General features: G+C 39.0%; 1 protein-coding gene across 2 annotated transcripts in view; it reads left to right on the top strand.

Annotated features, from left to right (window-relative positions):
- LOC130911174 (tyrosine-protein kinase CSK) overlaps nucleotides 1-23536 on the top strand; it is a 95250-nt gene extending 71714 nt beyond the window's left edge. The window contains exons 6-13 of one of the 2 annotated variants that reach the window (XM_057829093.1): nucleotides 6016-6109; nucleotides 8880-8945; nucleotides 9034-9133; nucleotides 9216-9306; nucleotides 9400-9473; nucleotides 15427-15622; nucleotides 15722-15808; nucleotides 22356-23536. In XM_057829093.1, coding sequence (XP_057685076.1) covers nucleotides 6016-6109; nucleotides 8880-8945; nucleotides 9034-9133; nucleotides 9216-9306; nucleotides 9400-9473; nucleotides 15427-15622; nucleotides 15722-15808; nucleotides 22356-22538 — 891 coding nt within the window. In that variant the 3' untranslated portion in view covers nucleotides 22539-23536. The remainder of the gene's footprint in view (nucleotides 1-6015; nucleotides 6110-8879; nucleotides 8946-9033; nucleotides 9134-9215; nucleotides 9307-9399; nucleotides 9474-15426; nucleotides 15623-15721; nucleotides 15809-22355) is intronic. The other variant, XM_057829007.1, reaches the window with a different exon arrangement.
- The last annotated feature ends 2944 nt before the right edge of the window (nucleotides 23537-26480 follow it).

Here is a 26480-nt window from a genome sequence, read left to right as displayed (position 1 = left end):
AGAAAAATATGGCATATTTTATAGATGGTTTGAATTGCGATTAATTGCGATTAATTAATTTTTAAGCTGTAATTAACTCCATTAAAAATTTTAATCGTTTGACAGCCCTAGAATAAATGTTTCTTCAATGGATTTATACGGTAAAATGGAAGTGAGAACGTGAGTCGGAAATCCGAGAGAGCTCATCGCTGTCGACACGACAGTAACAGTAGGAACTATTGTTATTTGGGTTTGAGTTTCCCGAGGGACAGATATAGTTGACGGACACAGGAAGTGTGTGTTGTTACGTTTGTTATGGTCCGAGTTGCGGAGCTGCAATAAACATTGACGCAAATGAGTTCAAGAAACTAAATTTTGTGCTATATGAAGGGTGAAAAAAGCAGAATTTAACACAGACGAAATCATTAGGCCGATCAGAGTGAAGTATTACCGAAACAAAACATATATATATATATATATATATATATATATATATATATATATATATATACATACACTCACCAGCCACTTTATTAGGTACACCATGCTAGTCACGGGTTGGACCCCCTTTTGCCTTCGTAACTGCCTCAATTCTTCGTTGCATATATTCAACAAGGTGCTGGAAACATTCCTCGGAGAGTTTGGTCCATATTGACATGATGGCATCACACAGTTGGTGCAGATTTGTCGGCTGCACATCCATGATGGGAATCTCCCGTTCCACCACATCCCAAAGATGCTCTATTGGATTGAGATCTGGTGACTGTGGAGGCCATTTGAGTACAGTGAACTCATTGTCATGTTCAAGAAACCAGTCTGAGATGATTCCAGCTTCATGACATGGCGCATTATCCTGCTGAAAGTAGCCATCAGAAGTTGGGTACATTGTGGTCATAAAGGGATGGACATGGTCAGCAACAAGGCTGTGGTGTTCCAACGATGCTCAATTGGTACCAAGGGGCCCAAAGAGTGCCAACAAAAATTCCCCACACCATTACACCACCACGAGCCTGAACCGTTGATACAAGGCAGGATGGATCCATACTTTCATGTTGTTGACGCCAAATTCTGATCCTACAATCCGAATGTCGCAGCAGAAATTGAGACTCATCAGACCACGCAACGTTTTTCCAATCTTCTATTGTCCAATTTCGATGAGCTTATGCAATTTGTAGCCTCAGTTTCCTGTTCTTGGTGAAAGGAGTGGCACCAGGCAACGTTTTTCCAATCTTCTATTGTCCAATTTCGATGAGCTTGTGCAAATTGTAGCCTCAGTTTCCTGTTCTTGGTGAAAGGAGTGGCACCCGGCTTGGTCTTCTGCTGCTGTAGCCCATCTGCCTCAAAGTTCGACGTACTGTGCCTTCAGAGATGCTCTTCTGCCTACCTTGGTTGTAACGGATGGTTATTTGAGTCACTGTTGCCTTTCTTACGGTATGACAGAAAATTTTTGCCGTTTTGAAACGGTGACGTTTTCATACCACGGTATACCTTGAAACTGGTAATCGGCACATGTCTGTTCAGGTCATTTGCTGTTGATTTTCAGTCACTTTCTGTTAATTTTTCGGCCATTTTCTAGGTAACCTGTAGATTTTGGGGCATTTATGGATCGCTTCTGTCGACTTTGTGTTACAGAACACGAAGTGACCTGGGAATCTCCCTAAATGAATGGCAAGTGACTCAAATACAACATGAAGTGACATTTAAATGCCCTAAAATGAACAGAAAGTGACCTATAAATGCCCACACAATTGGGAAAAAAAGGCTGCAAATATGTCCCAATCCCAGCCAAAATGGATTGGGCATGTACAGCCGTCAATGGCAGCTATTGAGTTAACAGAAACACTATTCTAGTGGAAGATTTTGGTTATTTTTTTTGTTTGTTTGTTTTTTAAAATAGGGGCACCTTTTTAAAATGATATATCGATTCTTGCAGTATCACGGTTTAACATCATTTCGATATTTTGTTACACCCCTACTTGTAAGTGTTGGTCGTATCAATTTTTAAAGCCTTAAAAAGTGTTGAAATTTCCTATCTGCTCCTCCATCTTTGTGTCATTATTGTATCTCCTGGCTGGAATTCTGCCTCCCTCGCGTGCACGTCGTCTTTGTTATGCCGCCTTCCCTACGCTCTCGACTATGTATAGCTTCTCCCCGCCTGCCGTTATACTCAGCGTCTTCCCTCCTCGCCGGCAGAGGATTCCTCACATTCTTCGTGTGTGTATTTTCCGGCTCGGCCATCCCCCCCGCTCCTTGTCCTCGACTCGACGCAAAGGCGAACAAAAGAAGGCACCCGCTGTGATCTGGTTCATGCAGTTGGCTGGGCAAGCGGGGAGATTACCTTCCTCTTAAATGATATTTAATCTTCATGTGTCTGTATGCATTACATAATGCATTACTCGGCAACCCTCGCCCACGTGGGATTTTCCTTCGTGACTGCGTCACCTCCTAGTGGCTGGAGTCACCGCTGCACCACGCCGGGCCATTGGTCATGCTGCAGTTTTGGAATTTGTTATGATCTCCAATGGACTCCTTTGTATTTATTATAATATACTTGCTCCCAGTTGAATATTGCTGTGAAGCTGGTGCCAAAAAAAAAAAAAATCTCAAAGAGGATGAATTAAACATTGTATATTTAAACACAAAAAGATTGCACTGACACTGAACCACAATTCAGCAGGGGAATAATATATTAAAAAAACATCAAGCATATTTGCATTTTATTCACAAAGTAAGAGCATTGCCAGGTGTATTAGAAAAAAGTCTTGAGTTTTTCACCTGAACCACGTTTTATATGTAAATGGCCGAATTCAATCCACTACTGCTAAAACAACACATTAAATTTTATAATAAGGGTTAAACCAGATTGAAATATGAGCCAAATACATTTGAATCATTCAGTATTCCTAACCTAACTGTTAATTAGTTTTAATAATCGAGTAATCAAAATAGGAACCGTACTAGAATAAAGTGTAATTGCACATCCACTCAGTGGGTGGCAGTGCCGCTCTGATTCTCGGCGTGTGCGCAATATTTTTGAACCAAACAAGAGCACACAGTAAAGAGCACTGGAGATATGAAAAGCTAAGACAAGGAAAAATGACAAAGCGTATGTAGCATCTGGCTTTTGGCTTTGACTTTTAGTACAGTGGGAGACTAGGAAAGACCAGTTTGTTTACTTTGTCTAAAAATGTTCGCAGCGGACAGCTGGAATTATTTTTTTCAGCGAAAACATGCTGAATATTGCCAACAATCAGTAAACCAGCGAGCACTGTCAGCATCATATAATGTGGCGTACCAAGTTGCTCGGTGCAAAATAACCCCACACCATAGGAAAGGAACTGATACTGCCTGCAGCAAAAAAAAAAAAAAAAAAAAAAAAAAAACTTTCCCTCTGTCCAGTGACACTGTCGTTTTTGTCCTTTTTTTTTTTTTTTTTTTTTTTTTTTCTTTTTCGGTCTAGTAGTTTGACATATTGTCCTCGTGAGTTAATGTTGCTAATCAATTTGAATTTATGATTACTTATTGATTTTATTTTTATTTTTCAGTATCAAATGGTCAAAAAATCTATCTTGAGTATTTTTATAGCATGGATGTTTTTTTGTTTTTTTTTTACTTTCTTGTAAGGTGATCTATATTACTTTTTTCTTTAATATTAAAAACACAGTGTTATACAGAAGTGTACTTATAATAATAAGAATTTTATATACAAAGGATACTACAGTATATTTACAGTGGCGGCAAAGAATTGGGGGGGCGTGGAACGTTTACGTCTTCCTGGGGGGGCATGACAGAAAATAATCAAGAAGCACTGATTTAAACAATCAGTGAAAACTTTACCCCGAACAATCATTAAATCAACTTAAATATCCCCCTCCAGAATGGTAAGTGCTAGGCCTTACACAGCTGTGGCTGTTACCTGAAATTGGCAAATAAAATCCAGTAGACAAATATTATCTAAAGTGTGCGCCCATTAGAAAATAACTGTCCAAAAATATATCACATAAATAATTAACTAAATCTAAATCAACGCTAAATTGTTGTGGTAGTGGTAGCCACCACAAGTCGACTAATCTAATATATATATATATATATATATATATATATATATATATATATATATATATATATATATAGTTTTTTGTTTTTGTTTTTTTAAACTAATTTAGCAATTAAATTTTTGTTGACGCTTATCATTTCCCAAAAGAATTTTGGAACACTTTAATTCTTAAAGTACAAATAAACAGGTAAATAACAATAATACATCACAAATAAACAATGAGTTCAAATGCTGATAGCATTAACTAGTGCAAAAAAATGGAATGTAAACAGATTCAGAACACTGACTTCACCTTTCCAACATGATTCTAAATAATTCTTTAAAAAAAAAAAAAAAAACTAGCATTATTATTATAGTATAGTACTATATATAATAGTATTATAATAATTATAATGATTATTCATTGCCAATCAGATTTTTCATAAAGGGTGTCATTTTAAAGGTATTCTTAGTGTAGAATGTGTATTCTGAAGTATGTGGGATTTACTCTAGAAATTGTTATTTATATGACAAACATGAAATGCTTTTATTTTGAAATGTTCACCAGAAGTACGTTCGCTAAACAGCTAACCTAAGCTTTACACTCTGCAAAAAAAGCTCTTCTTGTCATGTGGTGTCGGAAATGAAAACTTTTTCATTTCATTCGTTTGCAAATGCTGTTGACCAGCGATTTTTCGTGTTTGAAGTGTCACCTTTTAACCACAAGTTTGCGTTTTTGGAGAAGACTGCCAATGTTTTATAGCAGGCTAAAGTAGGTTCTTTTATTCTATTAGTCTCAATGTAGCAATGCTAACGTAAAGTGTTAAATATAGATGTGTTTCCTTATTTTGTAAGTCTGAACTGTAATTCTAAGGCGTGTTGATTACCAATAAACATCTGTGAAATGAACTAGTCTCATATGTCACCTACACGCATGCACCAATGTATGCTTGCACGCACGCACGCGGTGATAAAACGCAGCCGTGAAAATTATCGCCAACTTTTTTATTTACCTTGCGACAAATGGACTCATTGCAAATCGCAACAGGCTTAGCAACTTCAATAAAACATGTCGTTAGTTAGTTAGATGGACTTACTCTTGTCGTCTTCGAAAATTAAAACTTGTGCCGCTTTCCCCGCTTGCATACCGAGCGCCCGACATTCTGAACTTTTCCACGTATATACAATTTTTTAACCCTTCATTAACCGTCGACGGGATGTTGTGCTCATCGACGGATTTACATCATCGATGACGTCGACTATGTCGACTAGTCGGGACAGCTCTAGTCATAACACACAGGACAAACCAGCACAATATTGCACAATGTTTATGTTGGTCTTAACAGGAAGCAGCTGGATTCAGCCATTGACTTATGTCATATTCACTGTTGCCACTAGAGGGTAGTGTATCTAGCCAAATCGAAACCAAATGTGAACGTCTTGAAAAAATAAAAAGGAGTTATTTGAAAAAATATTTCAACTTTCTCATTTTTTTTCCTATTGCCATCAAAGAGTTAAGATACAGAAACACATGAAATAACTTCTCATCATGTATCTGTTCAAATTGCTGTAAAGGAAGTTGATGGCCCCTTGAACTGAATCATTCGACTGCCTCTGAGAAGTGTTTCCTTTTAACAGGCAAAAAGTGGGAAGGCAACCGTTTTTGGTGCTCAAAGAAAGCTTGTGATGAAAGTCAAAGCTGCCTTGGTTTGTCTTTGTCGCTGTAATGATGAATCTTTTAAGTTTTCCTCGACAGGGGAGGCTTTAGAAACATCAGACGTACTTCAAAAGTCTGTTTTATACGGATTCCCCAACAGACAGTTTACGCACTTTTAACATCTGATTGTTTATTTTTGTGTGTGGCTACCACTATATCAAAGAAACAGACTTAAAGAGAAATGTATGCCACGGGTTTGTCCTGATTTTCACTTTGGGTTCCTAATAAAGTGCACAAAACATCCCCACAAAGCACTCATTTTGTTTTCATGTGTCCCTGGCAGCACTACACCAAAGATGCCGACGGCCTGTGCACCAGCCTCATCAAGCCCAAGTTGATGGAGGGCACTGTGGCGGCGCAGGACGAGTTCTCCAGGAGTAAGTCCAATCCTGATTCATTTAACTGTTTTATGTGTTACTGTTTTGGCTATGTACGAGTAAAATAAAAAATTAGTGGATAGTTGCATTAAACACCAAAGTGGATCGGGATGAAGTTTGGGAGGTATCTTCAAATGATGTTTACGCGTCGATCTTTTTGTCCCAGAGCTGATTAATTACATTAACTATAGACTTCCAATCCATTTGAGCTGGGAGGGCTGGCAGCGAATGAGTACCACCCACCCAGTTCAAATGGTTTGGACGTATCTTGATAAACCTAGGCCTGTCGCGATAATAAATTTTAGTAGGCGATGTATTGCCTCATAAATTATTGCCGATATGCAATATTCTTTTTTTTTTTTTTTTTTTTTTTTTTTTTTTTTTTTTTTTTATACCAATTCAACCACTAGTGTAGTGACAATACAGCCTCAGGAATCACCCGTTCAAATACAATAAATTGTTGTTTTTAACTAAAACACAAACTATATTAAAAACCATAAATATTTAAGGGGAAAAAAACAATGCATAATGAGTCATTTGAAAGCTAGCTACAGTCTATTTCGGACTATAAGCCGCTAATTTTTCCTTCATTTTGAAACCTGCGGCTTATAGTTCTGTGCGGCGGCTTTGTTGATTTATTTGGGTTATTGGGAAACACTTTATTTGACAGCAGCGTCATAAGACTGTCATAAGACCGTCATAATTATGACATGACACTATCATGGGCATTACTGAATTCTTATGACAAATGTCATAAGTGTCATTCGGCAAATTATGTCACTAACTTCATTTCTGTCCAGCTTGGATCTTTTACATCCATTTATAAGTGAGATAATTTGCCGGATAACACTAAATGACCTCTGTTATAAGCATTTATTAATGATCCTGATAGTGTCATGTCATAACTCTGACTGTCTTATGTCGCCACTGTCATATAAAGTGCTATCAAATACCATAAATAGCAATTGATGAAACAATTGGAACAGTAACTGAAAAAATAGCACAGAAAATTAAATTTGATTGTTATTTACATCTGTAGCGCTGCAATGCCTGCTAGGAGGCATGTTGGACAAAAACAGTGTTGACAGCAGGTAGCAGCAGAGGTCCACTGTCTTCCCCAAGGGAGCAGTGATTGCCAAATGAAGCTTCTTGAAGCGATGAAGCTTTGCAACCAATCGGTTCAAAGCTTCAAGGTGGTTCATTTGGTCTTATGACAGTCGTATGATGCCGCTGACAAATAAAGTGTTACTGGTTAATATGTTTTGGTGTGAATATCCCGTAATAGAGTGAGGACAGCTGCAGCTTATAGTCCAGTGCGGCTTATTTATAAACAAATGCCAAATTTGGTGGGTGTCGGCTATAGTTAGGTGCGCCTTTTCATGCAAAAAAATATCGTAAGTGCAGAATATGAAACAGGTGAGAAACCCAATACCATTTTTTGTGTTCTCTGCCAATTACAGGCCATCAAAAGTGTTAATTTGATCCAAAATGACTTTCATCTTTTCTAAGTCCGCATGTTGGCAAATTTGAAGCCAAATTATTGACGGCCAATCAGATTTTTCATAATGTGTGTCATTCTAAAGCTATTCGTAGTATAGAATCTGAAGTATGTGAGATTAACTCCAGAAACCTTTATGTACATGTGGAACACAACATGCTTTTATTCTGAAATATTCACCGGAAGTATGTTCGCTAAGCCGCTAACCGTAAGCATCACACTCAGTAAAAAAGTGCACTTGTCTTCTATTTTCGTCATGCATGTGGTGTCAGTAGTAGATTTTTATTTTATTTTTTGCATTGTTTGCAAATGCTGACAACCAGCGAGTTTTCATGTTTGAACTGTCTCCTTTTAACCGCAAATTTGCGTTGTTGGAGAAGGATGACAATATTTCATAGCAGGCTAAGGTGGTTAGTACATTATTTTTTTTCATTAGCTTCAATGTAGCGATGCTAACGTTTTACTGGGTTTAATATAATGTAGATGGGTTTTCTTATTTTGTAAGTCCGAACTTTAATTCTAAGGTGTGTTTATAACCAATAAACATCTGTGAATGGAACTGGAATCTCATATGCAATCAACACGTACATGTGCACAGTGAACGCAGCGCTAAATCGCAGCCGACCTTAATTTTATTTACCGCACTATGAATTGATTTATTGCATATCGCGGCAGGCTTCGATAATTCCATTTAAATTCACAGAAGGAGAATGAAAAGAGCCACATGAATGGAGATCTATCATTGTTAGTGGCCGTGAAAGAGTTCATTGCAGGCTTATTGTTGCCTGTAAGTGCCAAGCTGGCCAGTAGAAGGAGCTTAGCGTTGTTAGTTCACTTTGAATAAACAAGCAAAAACACAATACAATGCAATTCAGTGCAATGGCAGAGAACATGTCGCGATCGCGATTTTAACCATATGACCAGACGCTATTAAAATCTGTATGCTGTACTTTTCATACTTTCTTTGCTTGCACTGTTTTAACCTGGCTCTAGCAAAAGAATGTATATAAAGTGCAGGGGGGAAACCTGTGCTTTCAAAAAGATATCATTTGTGGACTAAATTATATTGAAACCAATAGTTGAAGCCACAACAAATACAACAAAAACTCTGCTTCATAAGACATTGTGATTCAAATGCTATCATAGATGTTCAGACATTGTTGAAGTGTTTATTTTTTGGCATGTTTAATGAAATATAATTACAGTTTGTGTTTCTCTTGCATGCTCAAATTAAAGTACACTCAAATTTGACTGTCTTCGGTCTCCTTGCAGGTGGCTGGGCGCTAAACAGAAAGGAGCTGAAACTTCTACAGACCATTGGAAAAGGAGAGTTCGGAGGTGAGAAACACATCAGACACCTTAATGTTTCCGTTAACGTTTAGTGAAAAGATCAACATCTGGAAACCTGTCACCTCTGTCTTGTCAGATGTGATGGTGGGAGACTACCGAGGGACCAAAGTGGCAGTCAAGTGTATCAAAAACGACGCCACGGCACAGGCTTTCATCGCAGAGGCTTCCGTCATGACGTGAGTCAAGCAGTGCGCATGTTTTTCAAACTGATACAGTAAAAGTTGTTAAGGATCAACCTTTGTTTTGATGTTTGTACAGGCAACTGAGACACAACAACCTGGTGCAGTTGCTTGGAGTCATCGTAGAGGAGAGGGGAAGCCTTTACATTGTCACAGAGTACATGGCCAAGGTTAAGACCATGAAATTTTGTCGTAAACCAAGACCGGTGTGATGTGTTAAACATTATTTGATTCGTGGCTTCTTTTCCTTCTCTGCACAACAGGGCAGCTTGGTTGACTACCTGCGCTCCCGAGGACGGACCGTGCTCGGAGGGGACTGTTTACTGAAGTTTTCCCTGTGAGTTTTCTTCAGCGGAGGGGTTTCAAGTAGAGGAGTTCCAAAAAATCGATTATTACATGCATCGCGGTTCGACACGTGACGATTCGATTACGATTCATAAAGGTTCAAAAACGATGATTTTCACTCATAACTTTATGACAGCTGCTCGTTGGCGAACGAAATTCAAGACACGTCTGCTGCCCGGACAACGTTAACGGATGCGCGCACAACGTTATGATGGATGCTCCCAGTTACTGGGAGAGAGATTTACTCCTTTCTAAAAGACTGGAAAATAAATTTGTGTATGACACAGGCAGGCACAGAATGTGCGCAAGTTATTTTTTAGAGCGAGAGGGGAAGAGAGATAGTTCGTTGCTCCTTGTCTTTCCTACTGTCCAGCAGTAGTTTTAAGGCATTTCAATTGAAAATGTCCTGAGTGTGTTGCATAAACCTGTGTGCGTTTATAAGAGGTGAGTACACAAACCCTCTTGTACTGTTTAGCCTTTATTGTTGTTGTTTTTGAGATGTTGATAGTTAGCGCTGAGTGCTAAGCTAATTAGCTAATTCGCTAACGTGTATTTCATATGCAGAACGTACCATGATTAAGTACAGCGGTAACACTACAAACATGTGAAATTGTACAGAAATCTGTTGTTGCGAGAGATAGGGGGAGAGAAGTGTGCGCGCTGTAATGAGTGTGTGCGTGGGTGTGTCAAGAGCAGTTGTGATTTCCACCTGTAACACTGAAAACAAAATATATTGGTTAAAAGAAGTCTTTTTTTCTAAAGACACTTTGTTTGTGTCCAGAAAATGTGGAATTCATTCCACCAGTGTAAATTTTATTGTATTGTTGAGAGAAATAAGTACTCCCTTTAAAATGGTTAAATGTTTTTGCACCTTCTTGTAAAAAATTAATAAATAAAAAAAGCAGCCTAAGGGCAGCTTTTTGTTGTATGGGCATGTTTCCATCTTTCCTCTTGATCTTAAGGATATTTTAAATAAATAATAGTCATAAATTTGTTTGGCTACTTTATTAAACAGTACTTCACAATGCATCAATAATTGCGATAACCGTGATAACCGCGATCATCGTCAATATCGCGATCATTGTTCAAAAATCGAATCGGAGCACCCTGAATCGTAATCGAATCGAATCGTGGGGTGCCTAAGATGGCACACCCCTAGTTTCAAGCATATACAGTTGTGGTCAAAAGTTTACATACACTTGTGAAGAACATAATGTCATGGCTCTCTTGAGTTTCCAGTTATTTCTACAACTCTAATTTTTCTCCGATAGAGTGATTGGAACAGATACTTCTTTGTCACAAAAAACATTCATGAAGTTTGGTTCTTTTATGACTTTATTATGGGTTAACAGAAAAAGTGATCAAATCTGCTGGGTCATAAATATACATACATGGATCTGAAAAAGCGAATCATTAACTTGAACAAGTCAGGAAAGTCACTTGGAGCCATTTTAAAGCAGCTGCAGGTCCCAAGAGCAACAGTGCAAACAATTGTAAGTATAAAGTGCATGGCACTGTTTTGTCACTGCCACGATCAGGAGGAAAACGCAAGCTATCACCTGCTGCTGAGAGAAAATTGGTCAGGAGGGTGAAAATTCAACCGAGAATCACCAAAAAGCAGACCTGCCAAGAATTAGAAGCTGCTTGAACACAGGTGTAAGTGTCCACAGTCAAGCATGTTTTGCATCTCCATGGACTGAGAGGCTGCCGTGCAAGAAGGAAGCCCTTGCTCCAAAAGCGGCACCTTAAGGCTCGACTGAAGTTTGCTGCTGATAACATGGACAAAGATAAGACCTTCTGGAGGAAAGTTATGTGGTCAGACGAAACAAAAATCGAGCTGTTTGGCCACAATGCCCAGCAATATGTTTGGAGGAGAAAAGGTGAGGCCTTTAACCCCAAGTACACCATGCCTACCGTCAAGCACGGTGGTGGTAGTATTATGCTGTGGGGCTGTTTTGCTTCCAATGGAACTGGTGCTTTACAGAGAGTAATTGGGATAATGAAGGAGGAGGATTACCTTCAAATTCTTCAAGATAACCTAACGTCATCAGCCCGAAGATTGGGTCTTGGGCGCAGTTGGATGTTCCAACATGACAATGACCCCAAACACACATCAAAAGTGGTAATGGAATGGCTAAATCAGGCTAGAATTAAGGTTTTCGAATGGCCTTCCCAAAGTCCTGACTTAAACCCCATTGAGAACTTGTGGACAATGCTGAAGAAACAAGTCCATGTCAGAAAGCCATCAAATTTAACTGAACTGCACCAATTCTGTCAAGAGGAGTGGTCAAAGATTCAACCACTAGCTTGCCAGAAGCTTGTGGATGGCTACCAAAAGCGCCTAATTGAAGTGAAAATGGCCAAGGCACATGTTACCAAATATTAGCGCTGCTGTAGGTATATTTTTGACCAAGCAGATTTGATCACTTTTTTCTGTTCACCCATAGTAAAGTCATAAAAGAACCAAACTTCATGAATGTTTTTTGTGACAATGAAGTATCTGTTCCAATCACTCTATCAGAGAAAAATCAGAGTGCCGTGACATTATGATCTTCACAAGTGTATGTAAACTTTTGACCACAACTGTAGATGTTCGTCAAACATGACTAAAACGACATATAATTTTTCATGACGATGACGAGCTAAAAACATGTTTTGAGAGACCCAAACGAGGCGAATGCTAGTTTTACAAGATAATGCGACATAGTTTCCGTCATATACCCCTTTCCCACTGGCCAAAAAACCCATGTCAACCCACTAACAATCGACTTTTGGTGGCAGTGGGAAAGGTCCAGTGACCCACCTCGACCCGTGTCAATCAACCCGCCAAGCGACCCGCCTTAAAATCACCTCGGCTCTGATCGTCATGCAGTGTGAAAGCAAAACCCCGGGTCAACAGTCAACACCCTAATCTACGTGGTGACGTGGGCTCTTACGTGATGCGTCATAACAACGTGCCAGTCGCCTCCCATTTAACACATCCCACAACCGTAGTTACGTTGATGCTAACAACAAAGCTAGTAGAAGAAGAAGAATTCAGGTCGCCTACGTTGCCTCAGCACAAGCAGAGTGTTGATCTTTTGCTGCATTTCGACCATTTTGAGGGCAGTAAAAAGCATGAAAACAGAGAACACAAACGGAAAGGAGGCTTCCATGTTTCTCTGCATTGTTTACTTCCTTGAACTGAATGAATTCGGTCGCACTTGTCGACGTTGAGCTTAGCATGGTGACGTCACGTAACCTTACACACGGCTGAGGAGGTGTTAGACGGGTGAAAAAAAAAAAAAAAGACACGGTCTTTTTTTTTTTTTTTTGTCATTGGGAAAGTTGCCAAATGCCAATTGCTAGTGGGTTGCATCGGCTTGGAAAAAACGCGCGTTGACCCACTAGTTTCATTGGGAAAGGGCCAATACAGTAAGTTCACAATACGTGGCATTTTGTTATTGTACGTGTAGTACATAAACCTGCATCGTAACAGTGTCTCGGTCTTGTCACTCATTTGACATGTACTGTACAACACACACACACACACACACACCAGTGTTTTGGATCTACTTGCTGCTAGGCTGCAGGCCAGGCTTGCTTGTTTTGAAACACATGGTAAGATTTGTTTTATTATCTTGGCAAGAGAATATATGCAATGTTGCTTTAGCCTTTACAGGTCTGTGCTGAGGGATCCTCACACACTAAATGTAACTCGCAGCGTTAGCATAGTATTTGCGTTAGCTTTAGCATTTAGCATGGCGAGCATTGTCTTCAATTCCCGGACAATTTTTTTTTAACTATACCTCAACATACGATCGCTACGACATATGATCTTTTCGACATCCAACGTAAAATTTGACTCTCCATTCGTTTCTACATCCGACGACATGCTGTAAATATGACAACATGACAGCACCGCAGACGGACGCACGGCGCGTTTTCTTGAGAGAGAAATCAACACATGTTCCAAGAAGGTTAGTGCAGGTGATGAAACATGGAAAATGTGACGCTTAGCATTGGAATCAAGATGGAAATGATAGAAAAATATAAGCATGCGGTGCGCATCCGTGAACTGGCTCAACAATACGGCCGTGGAATGTCGACGATCTCCGACCTCCATTCGCCAGTCTTTATAAGTTAAGGTAACAATTATGATTGCGGTAACAACGCCAAAGAAATCGCCAGCTTCGTCAGGTTTTTATCATTTATTTTAGAACTTGTACAACACAACACGCCTACTCTCCACCGCAGTTGACGGTGTTCTCAACAAAACATTAAAAAAGGTAAATCTCAACCGCACCTCTCCCTCTCTCTGTCACGTCAGCGACGCGGTGCATTCAGGCACAGCATGCGAAACATGTCCGCCACATTAGAACCCGATTCGTTACATAATTACATGGATTATTAATATTATTATAGTTTTGCTATGTGTAATTGCCATTTGTACTAGTACCAGCAGTATTTATTCAGGATTTAGTGTAGGTTTTTGGGCTTAATATATTCTTATGGGAAAATCCTGCTCGACATACGACCATTTCGACTTACAAACAAGGTCCTGGATCAAATTAACTTCATATATAGAGGTGCCACTGTAAGTGGCGTCCATGTGTGTATAATTAATTGAAAATAAAGGACTGTGTTCCTTCTGAGTGTGTATTATCACAAAGCTGGTGATGTCCTTGTAGACGCTACAATATGTGCTTATCTGTCATTGTTCATTCGAACACCTTTATTTTTTGACTAAAACCTTTGAATTTTACAGACAAACATTTTGAGTACTCGTTGACTGAAACTAGACTAGAGGTTAGATTTTGTGCCCGAACCCGAACCCGACCCGACATTCGGGTCGGGTCAGGCCCACATTTTAAGCATTCACGTTCGGGTCAGTTCGGGTCGGGCCGCCATGCCGGACTAATAAATTATTTAAAAAAAAAAAAAAAATGGAGAGCAGGCTCTCTGTATTGCGCTTCTGCTTGTGCGTGTGCACGAACGCCGTGGCGCCGGCCGCTTTTTATTCTTGTCCTCCCGCTGTACCGTTTGCACGGCCGAGGCGCCGCCCTCATTTTCATTTCCTTGTCAGAGAGGCGCGTCCATGTGAGAACAATATCCCACACACTCAGAAATATGTTTAACAAACTTTCCCAGCGTTATTTCGTTGTGTGAATGCTTTGATAATTCTCAAAAAAATATGTAGATTATTTAAACATTAAGAAAACTTGCGTTTTTTTCTGCCAACTCGAAGAAATGAAAATAAATTGCTGATGCTGCGTTTTTTTCCGCGTCACTCAAAAAAAAAAAAAAAATGGAGAGCAGGCTCTCTGTATTGCGCTTTTGCTTGTTCGTGTGCACGAACGCCGTGGCGCCGGTCGCTCTTTATTCTTGTCCTCCCGCTGTACCGTTTGCGCACGGCCGAGGCGCCGCCCTCATTTTCATTTCCTTGTCAGAGAGGCGCGTCCATGTGAGAACAATATCCCACACACTCAGAAATATGTTTAACAAACTTTCCCAGCCTTATTTCGTTGTGTGAATGCTTTGATAATTCTCAAAAAAATATGTAGATTATTTAAACATTAAGAAAACTTGCGTTTTTTTCTGCCAACTCGAAGAAATGAAAATAAATTGCTGCTGCTGCGTTTTTTCCGCGTCACTCAAAAAAAAACAAAATCGGGTTTTTCGGGCTCGGGCCTGCATATCTAGTTAAGTGATCGAGCTCGGGCCGGGTCGGGCCTCAATACCAGCGGGCCGTGTCGGGTCGGGCTTGATTTTTTAGGCCCGAACTAGGCTCTAAACTAGACGAAAAGGAATACATTTTGAAATTACTAAAATATGACAATATAACAAAATGAAAAGTAATTTCGTCCGTTAGACTAAGATGAAAATTAAAAGAGCTGGCATCACCAACACTGGTTTCAAGCATTGGTCAGGCTTTTAAAAAAAAAAATACTTGCCATCCTCTGCAGGGATGTGTGCGAGGCCATGGAGTACCTGGAAGCCAACAACTTTGTCCACAGAGACCTGGCAGCACGCAACGTGCTAGTGTCAGACGACAACATCGCCAAGGTTAGCGACTTTGGTCTCACCAAGGAGGCCTCGTCCATACAGGACACCGCCAAGCTGCCCGTCAAGTGGACCTCGCCTGAAGCCCTGAGGGAGAAGGTGAAGAGAATTTTCAGTCTATTTTCTTAAGTGACAGTCATTTAGCTTAGTTTACCATAAAGCTAACTTGCTCTGGCATTACTGTTTTATACTACGCAGAGGTTCTCCACCAAGTCGGACGTCTGGAGTTACGGAATCCTACTATGGGAGATCTATTCCTTTGGCCGCGTGCCTTACCCTCGAATTGTAAGTACACGAATGCCAAATCAAGCACAGTAAACAGATAATTTAATAAACGTTTAAAGACCTTGCATAACGATACGATATTTCAAATATTACAAAGTCTGCCCTAATTTGATTTCGATTTGATTCAAAGACTGTCGATCAATTTAATGACATTATATACCTATTAGGGCTGTCAAAATGATCGCGTTAACGGACGGTAATTATTTTCTTAAATTAATCACGTTAAAATATTTGACGCAATTAACGCACATGCCCCGCTCAAACAGATTAAAATGACAAGTGTAATGTCCGCTTGTTACTTGTTTTTTGGTGTTAGGCGCCCTCTGCTGGCGCTTGGATCCAAATGATTTTATGAGTGTCACAATGAGTGAGCATGGTGTAATTATTGCTATCAACAATGGAAAGCTACTAGTTTATTTTTTTTATTGAAAATTTTACAAATTTTAATAAAAGGAAAACATTAAGAGGGGTATTAATATAAAATTTCTATAACTTGTACTAACATTCATCTTTTAAGAGCTACAAGTCTTTCTATCCATGGATCGCTTTAAGAGAATGCTAATAATGTTAATGCCATCTTGTTGATTTTTTGTTATAATAAACAAATACAGTCCTTGATCTTCATGTGATATAAAGCACTTTGAATTGCCTTGTGTACGGTACATACAGTACTTATGTACTGTATGTACCGTATGTTGAATGTATATATCCGTCTTGTCTTATCTTTCCATTCCAACAATAATTTACAGAAAAATATGGCATATTTTATAGATGGTTTGAATTGCGATTAATTACGATTAATTAATTTTTAAGCTGTAATTAACGCTATTAAAAATGTTAATCGTTTGACAGCCCTAATACCTATTTAACATAATTATAGTCATAAATTTGATGTTTCTGACAATTTTGTAGCTGAAACATTATAGACATTTGCATAAAAACTATGGTTAACCCTATCAAAGTCACCTGATTTTGAGGCTCTGCCGATAAAGTCCTGCTCCGATACTTTGGCATTGTGTTTAGAAGAAAATAAAGCACATCCAAATGTAAATTATTTCCATATTGCCTGCAGCATCACTCTTGCATGATGTCGTCTTACCGTTAACTTCCCACAGCACTGTTTTACAGAGGCTCCGCTTGGCAAAAACCCTTTTTTAACCCACTTAAGACTTGCTGCTAACAGTAGACAGTCATGTTTGCTCTTTTTAAGTTTCCGGTACTGATTTGATGGGCCAAACACCCGTTGTTACATGTTCATTCTCGAGTAAGCATGCACACCATGCACAAGCTGCAGTTACACTTTAGGCTTGAGGTGGCAGTTGCTAGGAAAGTGGGCCAAACTCCACATAGCATTTTAAAATAAAAGAACAAATCTTAAAAACTTTTGAAAATGACATCAGGCACGATTTCCAATCACGTGCTGAAAAAGTTTATTCAGAACTTACACTCTGTTTAAGTTGTTATAAGCTCAACTCGTTCACTGCCAGCCCAGGTCATAGTGTATGTTGTAGCAGTTAGTAAAAGAGGTAAATTGATATCGAAAACACCCATTGACAGCAATACACATCCAAGCCCCTCAAAGTCAAAATAGATTAGACCAGAGGCGGAATTAAGGGGGTCTAGAATTCGGATACCCGTTCACATTTACAAAACAAAGTTGATTATCTGAGAAAAAGATCTCTGGCCCTTTTAAACGGGCCAGAGACCAAACAGTGCTAGTTTGAAAGCGTGCTAAGTGTTAAAATATCTCTAGTATACGGTGGAAAACACAGACAAGACTGAAAAAGCAGTTTCTGCTCTTGCAACCCTCTTTAAAATAAATTGCTGTATTTTAAGCCAAGACTACTGTTGTGTTTGATAGAACAACATGTCTATATTCTGCCATAGCAGATTCATGGCGCATTAAGCCCCCGAACTATTTTTAATTTGCTCGTCTTACCCTGAAAACCCCAGTTTACAGACGTCGCGCAACCGCTTTTGTTTCAACCCAGCCATAAAACGAAAGTAATTAATTTTATTTATTATTCAAAATGTCTGTCGTTTTTAGCTTTGAATCATTAATTGAAGTCTCATATTTCGTTTAAATGGTAATGGTAAATGGTGTTATACTTAGAGAAAAAACGACTTTAAAAAATTATTCATTCACATATTTTAAACTTTTAAACAAATAATGTCACAATGAAAAAAAATTAGAGATGCACGAAAATATCGCTCACCGATAATTATCGGCCGATAATGGCAATTATGACGTCACACAGATAATCCAGATAAAACGAAATTCAACCGATAATGCAATCCGATAATTATATACTTTATTTAGCCTCCAAATGTGCGCAATCAACAGTTTTGTCCAATTCTGCTAGTTTTAAGGAGGTGTTTTTGCAGTGTAGTAATGTGATATATGTTAGGAATGGCTTACTTTTAAAGGCAGTTTTGTGCAACTTGGGTGTTTACTCTCTAAGTAATTGTTGCCAAAAGCTTACCATTACACAATGTCATTGCCATTGTTTAGATGTTGGAATTTACTACTTGTTCACATTTGATGTGGAAAAAAATAGCACTAAATTACATTTTGGCACAGTAGCATTAGATCTTTGTATACTTTAAAATTTTACATACATATTTGAATCGAATTATCGGCGTGACATTAACGGTTATCGGGTGGAAGGGGCAGGAAATTATCGGTTATCGATATCGGTTGAAAAATTTATTATCGTGCATCCAGGGATCGCGTTAACCGAATATTTTCCGTCGTTGACCGATTTTTTAAAACGGTGACGGAAAAAACTGAAGTCCATCTGTCATTTTGACAGGTTGCAATTCACACCCCAGACCACAGGGTGGCGAGTGAGCATATTAATTAGCTATTGTCTCTCTTGATGCATGACGTCGTTGGCCTTAGTCTGAAAAATGTCAAGGCAACTGAGTGTCCGAAGTTTCTTCAAAAAGCCCCAAAACGACGATGGTGTTGATAAAAGAGGTGAAAAAACAGGGACTGCACAAGCGGGCATGCAATTCAAGTCCATGCGCACCAGGAGGAAGGTGTGAAAACTACGTTCAGGCCACAGCAGGTGAACTGTTAATTTCATTGTTCCATATGCTACATATGGTAGGCTACCTACCTACTGGGGCTCCAGTCAGCTGTTTTTGTCACTGCGGAGAAAAAGTTACATATTCATCTGCTTGATGTGTGATGGCACGGTGTGGATTTTCTGTTAAGCTTGTTCGGACAGAATATTAATTTAAAATGAATGAAAACTGTCACGTGACTGTGTCGTAGCCGCTAACGCGCTCGGCCAAATGGACACACAAGTACGGAAGTTGAATTATGCCAAACAAAGGGTCACCACAATGTCAATATCATCATTTTAAAAATTTAAGTGACGGGTAAAAATAGATTATGACCGGATTTTTATGACCCTGTCAGTCAAAATGACAGACAACGAAAAAGTCTAGCGCAACCTCTGCGTGCATCACTAAAAAAATGGCGTCTGTAAAAAAGTCACGGATATCTAACTCAAAACTATCGCTTAATTCTATTTTTTTTTTTTTTTGTTACTGTCGCATTTTCTTCGATATGTTAGATGATAAATAATCGATCCAAACAACAACAAAAAATTTAAAAAATAACTCGTCTAGAAGGGTAAATATGTGAAAAAGAAAATCTCTCCACTGTGATGTCAAAATCCAAGCTTATCAATTGAATGGCAAGAGTGTGCAAAAAATAATCAGAGCAAAGGGTGGCTATTTTAATTAAACTAGAATATTGTACATAATTCCACACGGGTTCATTTATAGTTTTATAACTTCAGTGAGAATTTACAATGTAAATAGTCATGAAAATAAAGAAAACGCAAGAATGAGAAGGCGTGTCCCAACTTTTGGTCTGTACTGTATATTACTGCTCCTACTATTATCCAGCTATAATGTCATATGCTATCTTGAACAATAAAAGCAATGAAAACCCAGGCGACCCACGTGTTTACTGCTTATCATACAACGTTAACTTCCTTGTTGCAACATCATCGATATTGTATTCTAGTCTTCCCTGCGTATGTAATTGCTTACAGAGGTTAGCGGTCAAAAGGCACGAGAAAATGAATATACTTTAAAAATATTACTCACTTGCACTAACTACAACAGCAGTGATGTATTTAAAATGGTAGATAACTCGACGGACATTTGACCTGTGATAACCCTTGAGGGCTGTGGTTGCCATGCGCATGCTCATTAGCACTTCAAATATCAATTTGACAGGGAGACCAAATCAACAGACACAAATATTACAATTGAATGTCAAACGGGGGCTGCAAAATACTCTCCCGTGGGTGCAAGTTTGAGACATCTATATTAATATTGTAATATATTATTATGTAATATTAACCCTGCCCGTTGTTAGCTGAGGCTCCAGCACCCTCATGAGGATGGATGAATGAATGTTATATTATTATAATTACGTAAATTTCAGACTATAAACCGCTCTTTTTTTTTTTTTTAATCCTGCGGGATAATAAGTAACGCTTTATTTGACAGTGGCGTCATATGACCGTCATAATTATGACATGACACTATCATGTCACTAAGTGTCATCCGGTAAGTTATGTCACTAACTCCATTTATGTCCAGCTCGGATTTTTTTTTACATCCATTCAAAAGTGAGATCATTTGCCGGATGACACCAAATTACAACTGTTACAAGCGTTCATTGTCAGTTTCATGTCATAATTATGATTGTCTTATGACAGTTTATGGCGCCACTGTCAAATAAAATGTTACCAAATAACATGACTAGCAATTAATGAAACAACTACAAAAGTAACTGAAGAAATTATTACCACAGAACATGAATTTTGATTGTTTTTCACATCTGTAGCGCTGCAATGCATGCTAGGAGGCATGTTGGACAACAATACTGTTGACAGCAGGTGGCAGCAGAGCTTGACTGTCTTCCCCAAGGGAGCAGTGATGGCCAAAAGAAGCTTCTTGAAGCTACGAAGCTTTGCAGAAAATTGGTTCAAAGCTTCATGGTGGTTAATTTGATAATATGCCGCTGTCAAATAAAATGTTACCGGTTAATATCTTTTGGTGTAAGCATCCCATAATACAGTGGGAACAGCTGCGGCTTATAGTCCAGTGCAGTTTATCTATGAACAAATGTCTTTTTCGTGTCAAATTTCGTGGGTGGCGTCTTATAGTCTGGTGTGCCTTATAGTCCGAAAATTATGGCATAAGATTATTATTAGGGTTGTTCCGATCATGTTTTGTTTTGCTCCCGATCCGATTGTTTTAGTTTGAGTATCTGCAGATCCCGATATTTTCCGATCCGATTGCTTTTTTTTTTTCGCTCCCGATTCAATTCCAATCATTCCCGATAATTTTTCCCGATCATCTACATTTTGGCAATGCATTAAGAAAAAAATGAATAAAACTCGGACGAATATAAACATTCAACATACAGTACATAAGTACTGTATTTGTTTATTATGACAATAAATCCTCAAGATGGCATTTACATTATTAACATTCTTTGTGTGAGAGGGATCCACGGATAGAAGGACTTGTAATTCTTAAAGGATAAATGTGACTTTGTTTATTGTGACTAAATATTGCCATCTAGTGTATTTGTTGAGCTTTCAGTAAATGATACTGTAGCCGTTTAACTGTTCTGCCCAAATGCATGATGGGAAGTGCAACAATGATTGTGCGTAGTGACACCAATTGATATATCTTCTCTGCGTTGAGAAATAACATATGGTTTTAAGAAAAAGATGAACTACTACCTTTCTTCCCCACATTGCTTCCCACGATATTTTTAATTGTTGAGAGGGGGATTTTAAGGCTTTAGCCAATTAAATAAAGGCTCCAAAGACTGCCTAAAATCACTCTACTCATTTTACACTGACTTTTAGCTCTATATATAGGTGAAACGGCGCCTTTATAGATTGAACGCGACAATGCGTGAGTGGGTCGTGCAGCGCATGCGTTAATTGCATTAAATATCTTAACGTGATTAATTTTTTTAAAAATTAATTACCGCCATTAACGCGATAAATTTGACAGTCCTACTTTAAGCCAAAACTAAAGACTCTGGATGAGTGTAAGACATTTTGTCTGTAACGTGAAATACAATTAGAAAACGATTTAATTTAAAAATATATATATTAAAAAAAGGCATGTCCGATATTTTTTTGCCGATTCGGATACTTTGAAAATGACGTGATCTGACCCGATCGATCGGGATGCCGATCGATCGGGATGCCGATCGATCGGGACATCTTTAATTATTAAAATATTAAAATATTTTTAGTTCATTTTATTCTATTTAGAATCCTAAATATTATTACTCATGACTTTATTTGCGGTGTTATCCATTCTTTTTTAACTTATTACTGTTTAAAATTCCCATAGCAAAATACACACAGGCCACACTTACATGGATTTGTCTTTATTTTCTATTTCTTACAATTCATGATGTTTTCCAGCAGATGGCAGCATTGCTTACATTCTGCATAGACTGATTTTTGGCCCATCTCTTTCCCTCCGACAGCCGCTGAAAGAAGTGGTGCCCCGCGTGGAGAAAGGCTACAAGATGGACGCCCCCGACGGCTGCCCGCCGGTGGTGTACGACCTGATGAAGCAGTGCTGGACCCTGGACGCGGCGGTGCGGCCGTCCTTCCGTATGCTGAGGGAGAAGCTGCAGCATATCCGAGCCAAAGAGCTCTACCTGTGAAGCGGTGCGCGGGCGGCGATAATACGGGTGGGAGGGATTCCAAACCAAGGGACCACAGCAAGCTTTCCTCCCGGACGCGCCCCCCACTCGGCTTCTCTTAAAGGACCCACTTCCTGTTTGTGTTGTAAAGCTTTTCGCCCAGTTCGCCGCTCTTTTCCTTCCTCCTCTTCCTCTCCACCTCTGTTGAACACGGCATTAAGTGGAGGGGAGGCTGGCCTTTTCCTCCACGTTTGTCAGGTGCTCACTCTCCACACCAACTCCTTGCATGTCCCATCTCGAGCCCCTTCCCTCCGCTGGCCGTGGTTTATAGGTGTGGGGCCTTCGCTCTGTGCCAAAGTGCCTCCAGAGCTCCACAAACAAGCCACCGCTGTCTTTTTTTCTTTTTTTAATTATGACATTTTTTGTTTCAGGGAGGTTATCAAACCAGTTTTCTAGTGCCGTCTTTATTTCTCCCAAATTTGTTGTCATGTCTCCAAATATTTTCAAGGGGTCCAGGAGTCATGGCAGACAGGCAGAAATAGGGGAGAGGGGGCAAGACAAGGACAAGGAGCAGCCCCTGAACGTCATCATACGTGGGCTAGTTTTTTTTTTTTTATATCAAATATATTTAAAGGATTAAAAAAAAAAAAAAAAAGACTGACTGGGACAGAGAATTTACAAAAAATGTATAAGGCGGGAGGGGAACGGCAGTGCATGCAGTGTATGTGTGAGAGAGTGACTGTGGATGTGTGAGAGGCCTTCGATTCAACTGTCAGTGCTTTCAGTGTTCATTGTTTTATTATGCTATCATGAATAAATCATTCCATCTGAGTAGATGTTGGGAAAGTGACGTTATCATTGATCCGGGTTGGAAACATGAAAGCATCACCCTGTGAAGTTGGCCCTCCATCAGATGCAAATTTATACAAAATATTATATCAATAGTTTGTGCTGCTATATTTTTCAGATATTTACAATACTTTTATACAGTGTATCACTAAAATGAGTACACCCCTCGCATTTCTGTAGATATTTAAGTGTATCTTTTCATGGGACAACACTGACAAAATGACACTTTGACACAATGAAAAAGTAGTCCGTGTGCAGCTTACATACCGTATTGGCCCGAATATGAGACGGTGTTTTTTGCATTGAAATAAGTCTGAAAATGAGGTGGTCGTCTTATATTAGCTGTCTAGACATTATACCCATTCACGATGCTAGATGGCGCCAGATATCATTGAAGCAATGTTCTGTCATGAGAGATCTCAGCTACTCTCAAGTTTAACCAGTTTGCATTATTTTATTGCAGTGTTTTTCCTTATTCAGATTTGTTTCATGACTACAGTTACTAGGTTAGACTTCACTTTGATGGTTAATGCAGTTACTGCAATTTTGTTGTTTTGTCACAATAGATTGGTTTATTTACATTTCAAAAACCAGAAGCCATTCATTTACGAATGCGCACTTTAGTTTACATATTTAAATGTTCAGATATTAAGATTTGAATGAGGGAAAATAACATGATTTTTCTCTCAAATATAATGTTATAAAAATTTGTTTCAGATGTACTGTCATTATTTTCTGTATAAAAATTAATTTGGTGTTCAAAAAGTCTTTTTGCAAACTTGAGTCTTGAAAAAGAGGGGGTCGTCTTATAATCAGGGCCGTCTTATATTTGGGCCAATACGGTATATAAGCTGCACACAGACTACTTTTCATTACGTAAAAGTGTCATTTTGTCTGTGTTGTCCCATGAAAAGATATACTTAAATATCTGCAGAAATGCGAGGGGTGTACTCACTTTTGTGATCACTGTAGGTCAACCAGCACCCCATTTTGATTTAAAATGGTGTCAATCATTTGTGCTGTAAAAATGATTGCGCTGCAACGGTTTTGTAGATACAGTGGTAACTCGACATACGATCATTTCGACATCCGACGTAAAGTTTGAGTTGTCATTTATCTCAACATATGATGACATGCTCAAAATACGACGAATTATGCCAATGCCGCAATTTAATTTTTCCCGCAAGACGGACGCACAGATTTTCTTGTGAGAGAAATCCACATGGGTCCCATGAAGGTTAGTGCAGATTGTAAAAAAAAAAAAAAAGGACAAATGTGACGTGATTGAGTGATTGAACTGGCTCGACAATATGGCCGGTCTCCTCAGACTTCTGTCCAGGCATGAAAATCTCTCACCTTTCGGCGAAATTCGCCGTTTTGAAGTAAAAAAGGATGACCTACGTGAATCGTGTAGATCCGAGGAGAAATTTTTTAAGGGGGGGGGGGGGGGGTCATACAGTAGTACGTAATCGTTATTTTTCATGTGTCAAAAATGCAGCCAGAAGTGGCTTGGTGCGGCAGCGCTTACCCTTTCCCCTGTTTGATGCTGCGTGTGCCAGTGACGCTATTCCAGCAAACCCAAAAACAAGCACTCCAAACGCAAGGCGTACTTTTCTGCAATTTATTGATCTCTCACATCGTGGCAACTGAAATATACCAAATGAATACATTTAAAACGTTGTACAATCGTATTTTTCCAAGTGTGAGTAGCTTCAACAGTTTAGCTTCATGAAAAAGTTCGCCAAAAAAAAAAACACACATTTTCCTTTCAAATTCAATACACAAAGTTACTAAAAACTTACAAAGACGAATGATAGGCAAGGCTTAGCTAGGAGAGCAACTTCATTGAGGTTAATCACAGCCGCTGAGAGAGAAACAAGTTTGAATGCAGGGGGGGGAGAAAAGAGCGTCAAAGATCGTTAATTGCGACAGATGATCTTGTTCTAAGCACAAATTCACGTTCGCTGGAAAAGGAGAGGTCTCACTCCCAATTTTTTTTAGATGAATGCATTTGCCAGCATATTGAATTTGGTGAGTAATGGTTTAAATCGTTTTCATATTTTGCGTTATGACAAGTTACTGCCGTTCGTTCCAGCTTGCATTGAAGAGCTAGCCAAATCTCTGGTGAAAAAAATAGCTTCCGTTAAGTTAGCGTCAAGCTTGTGTATTTAATGGTAATATAAAAGCAGTGTTGTCAGTAACGCGTTATGTGAGTAATGCGTAACAGTAATCTGATTACTTTCTTTCAGTAAAGAGCAATCTAACGCGTTCATTTTTCTAAATCCATAATCTGATTAAAGTTACTTTCCTTGATGCCTGTGCGTTAATATTTTGTTATTGCCCCATAATGTATGTATAATGAAGAATACTGTAGTCATGGGAGTGACATCACGTGTCACATTTTCTAATCGGGGATGGAAAAAAAACAGGTGACGTGTTTACCCATGATGCGTGAGCCGTGAGCGCTGGGAATTTGCGGTCAAAACAACATAGCCTTGCTATCTCGCCAGGATGCAATTAAATAGGCAGGAGATATACTACAAACGGCTGCATTTGCACACTGGAAACACAGCCATTACTTCACATTTTTGTCCAGTAAAGATGACAAAAATATCTCCTTGCGCTGGCTCTAAAAGACTGTTGACCGCTAAAGCATCCAATTCAAGCACCACCTGGAATTACAGCACAACAGGTAACAAGACAGCCAGGACTTTTTGATACTGCTCGTGCTCAATCCTCTGTTCAAGCTCAGTTGTTGTTGAGGGTTTTGAAAGCTTAGGTTTAAAGAAATTCTAAATATCCATCTTGCCTCCTCAGCTGTAGTTTTGGCTAAGCAAAGCAAACGGCTGTCTCTCAGGTGCTATAGTCACAGGATCTGTTCAAAAAATAATTTGGACCCATTATGAAATACTTTAAAGGATTCTTATTCATTTCATTCATTTTTGTTGTTTTATTGCTCTAAAACTTTTATAGACAACATTTTAATGGTCATATTCAATGGTCTATACTTTAAAGGGGGAGTTCAGAATTTTTTACATTAGGCTTAATCTTTGAGTTAGCCTGGGTTCAATTAGTCGCTGGAGTTGATTTGAACAAATTCTGTGCAGTTTGCCA

Source organism: Corythoichthys intestinalis, chromosome 1 (genome assembly GCF_030265065.1).
Source record: "Corythoichthys intestinalis isolate RoL2023-P3 chromosome 1, ASM3026506v1, whole genome shotgun sequence".
In the NCBI taxonomy this organism is placed as follows: domain Eukaryota; kingdom Metazoa; phylum Chordata; class Actinopteri; order Syngnathiformes; family Syngnathidae; genus Corythoichthys; species Corythoichthys intestinalis.
This window is presented reverse-complemented; position numbering and strand designations above follow the sequence as displayed.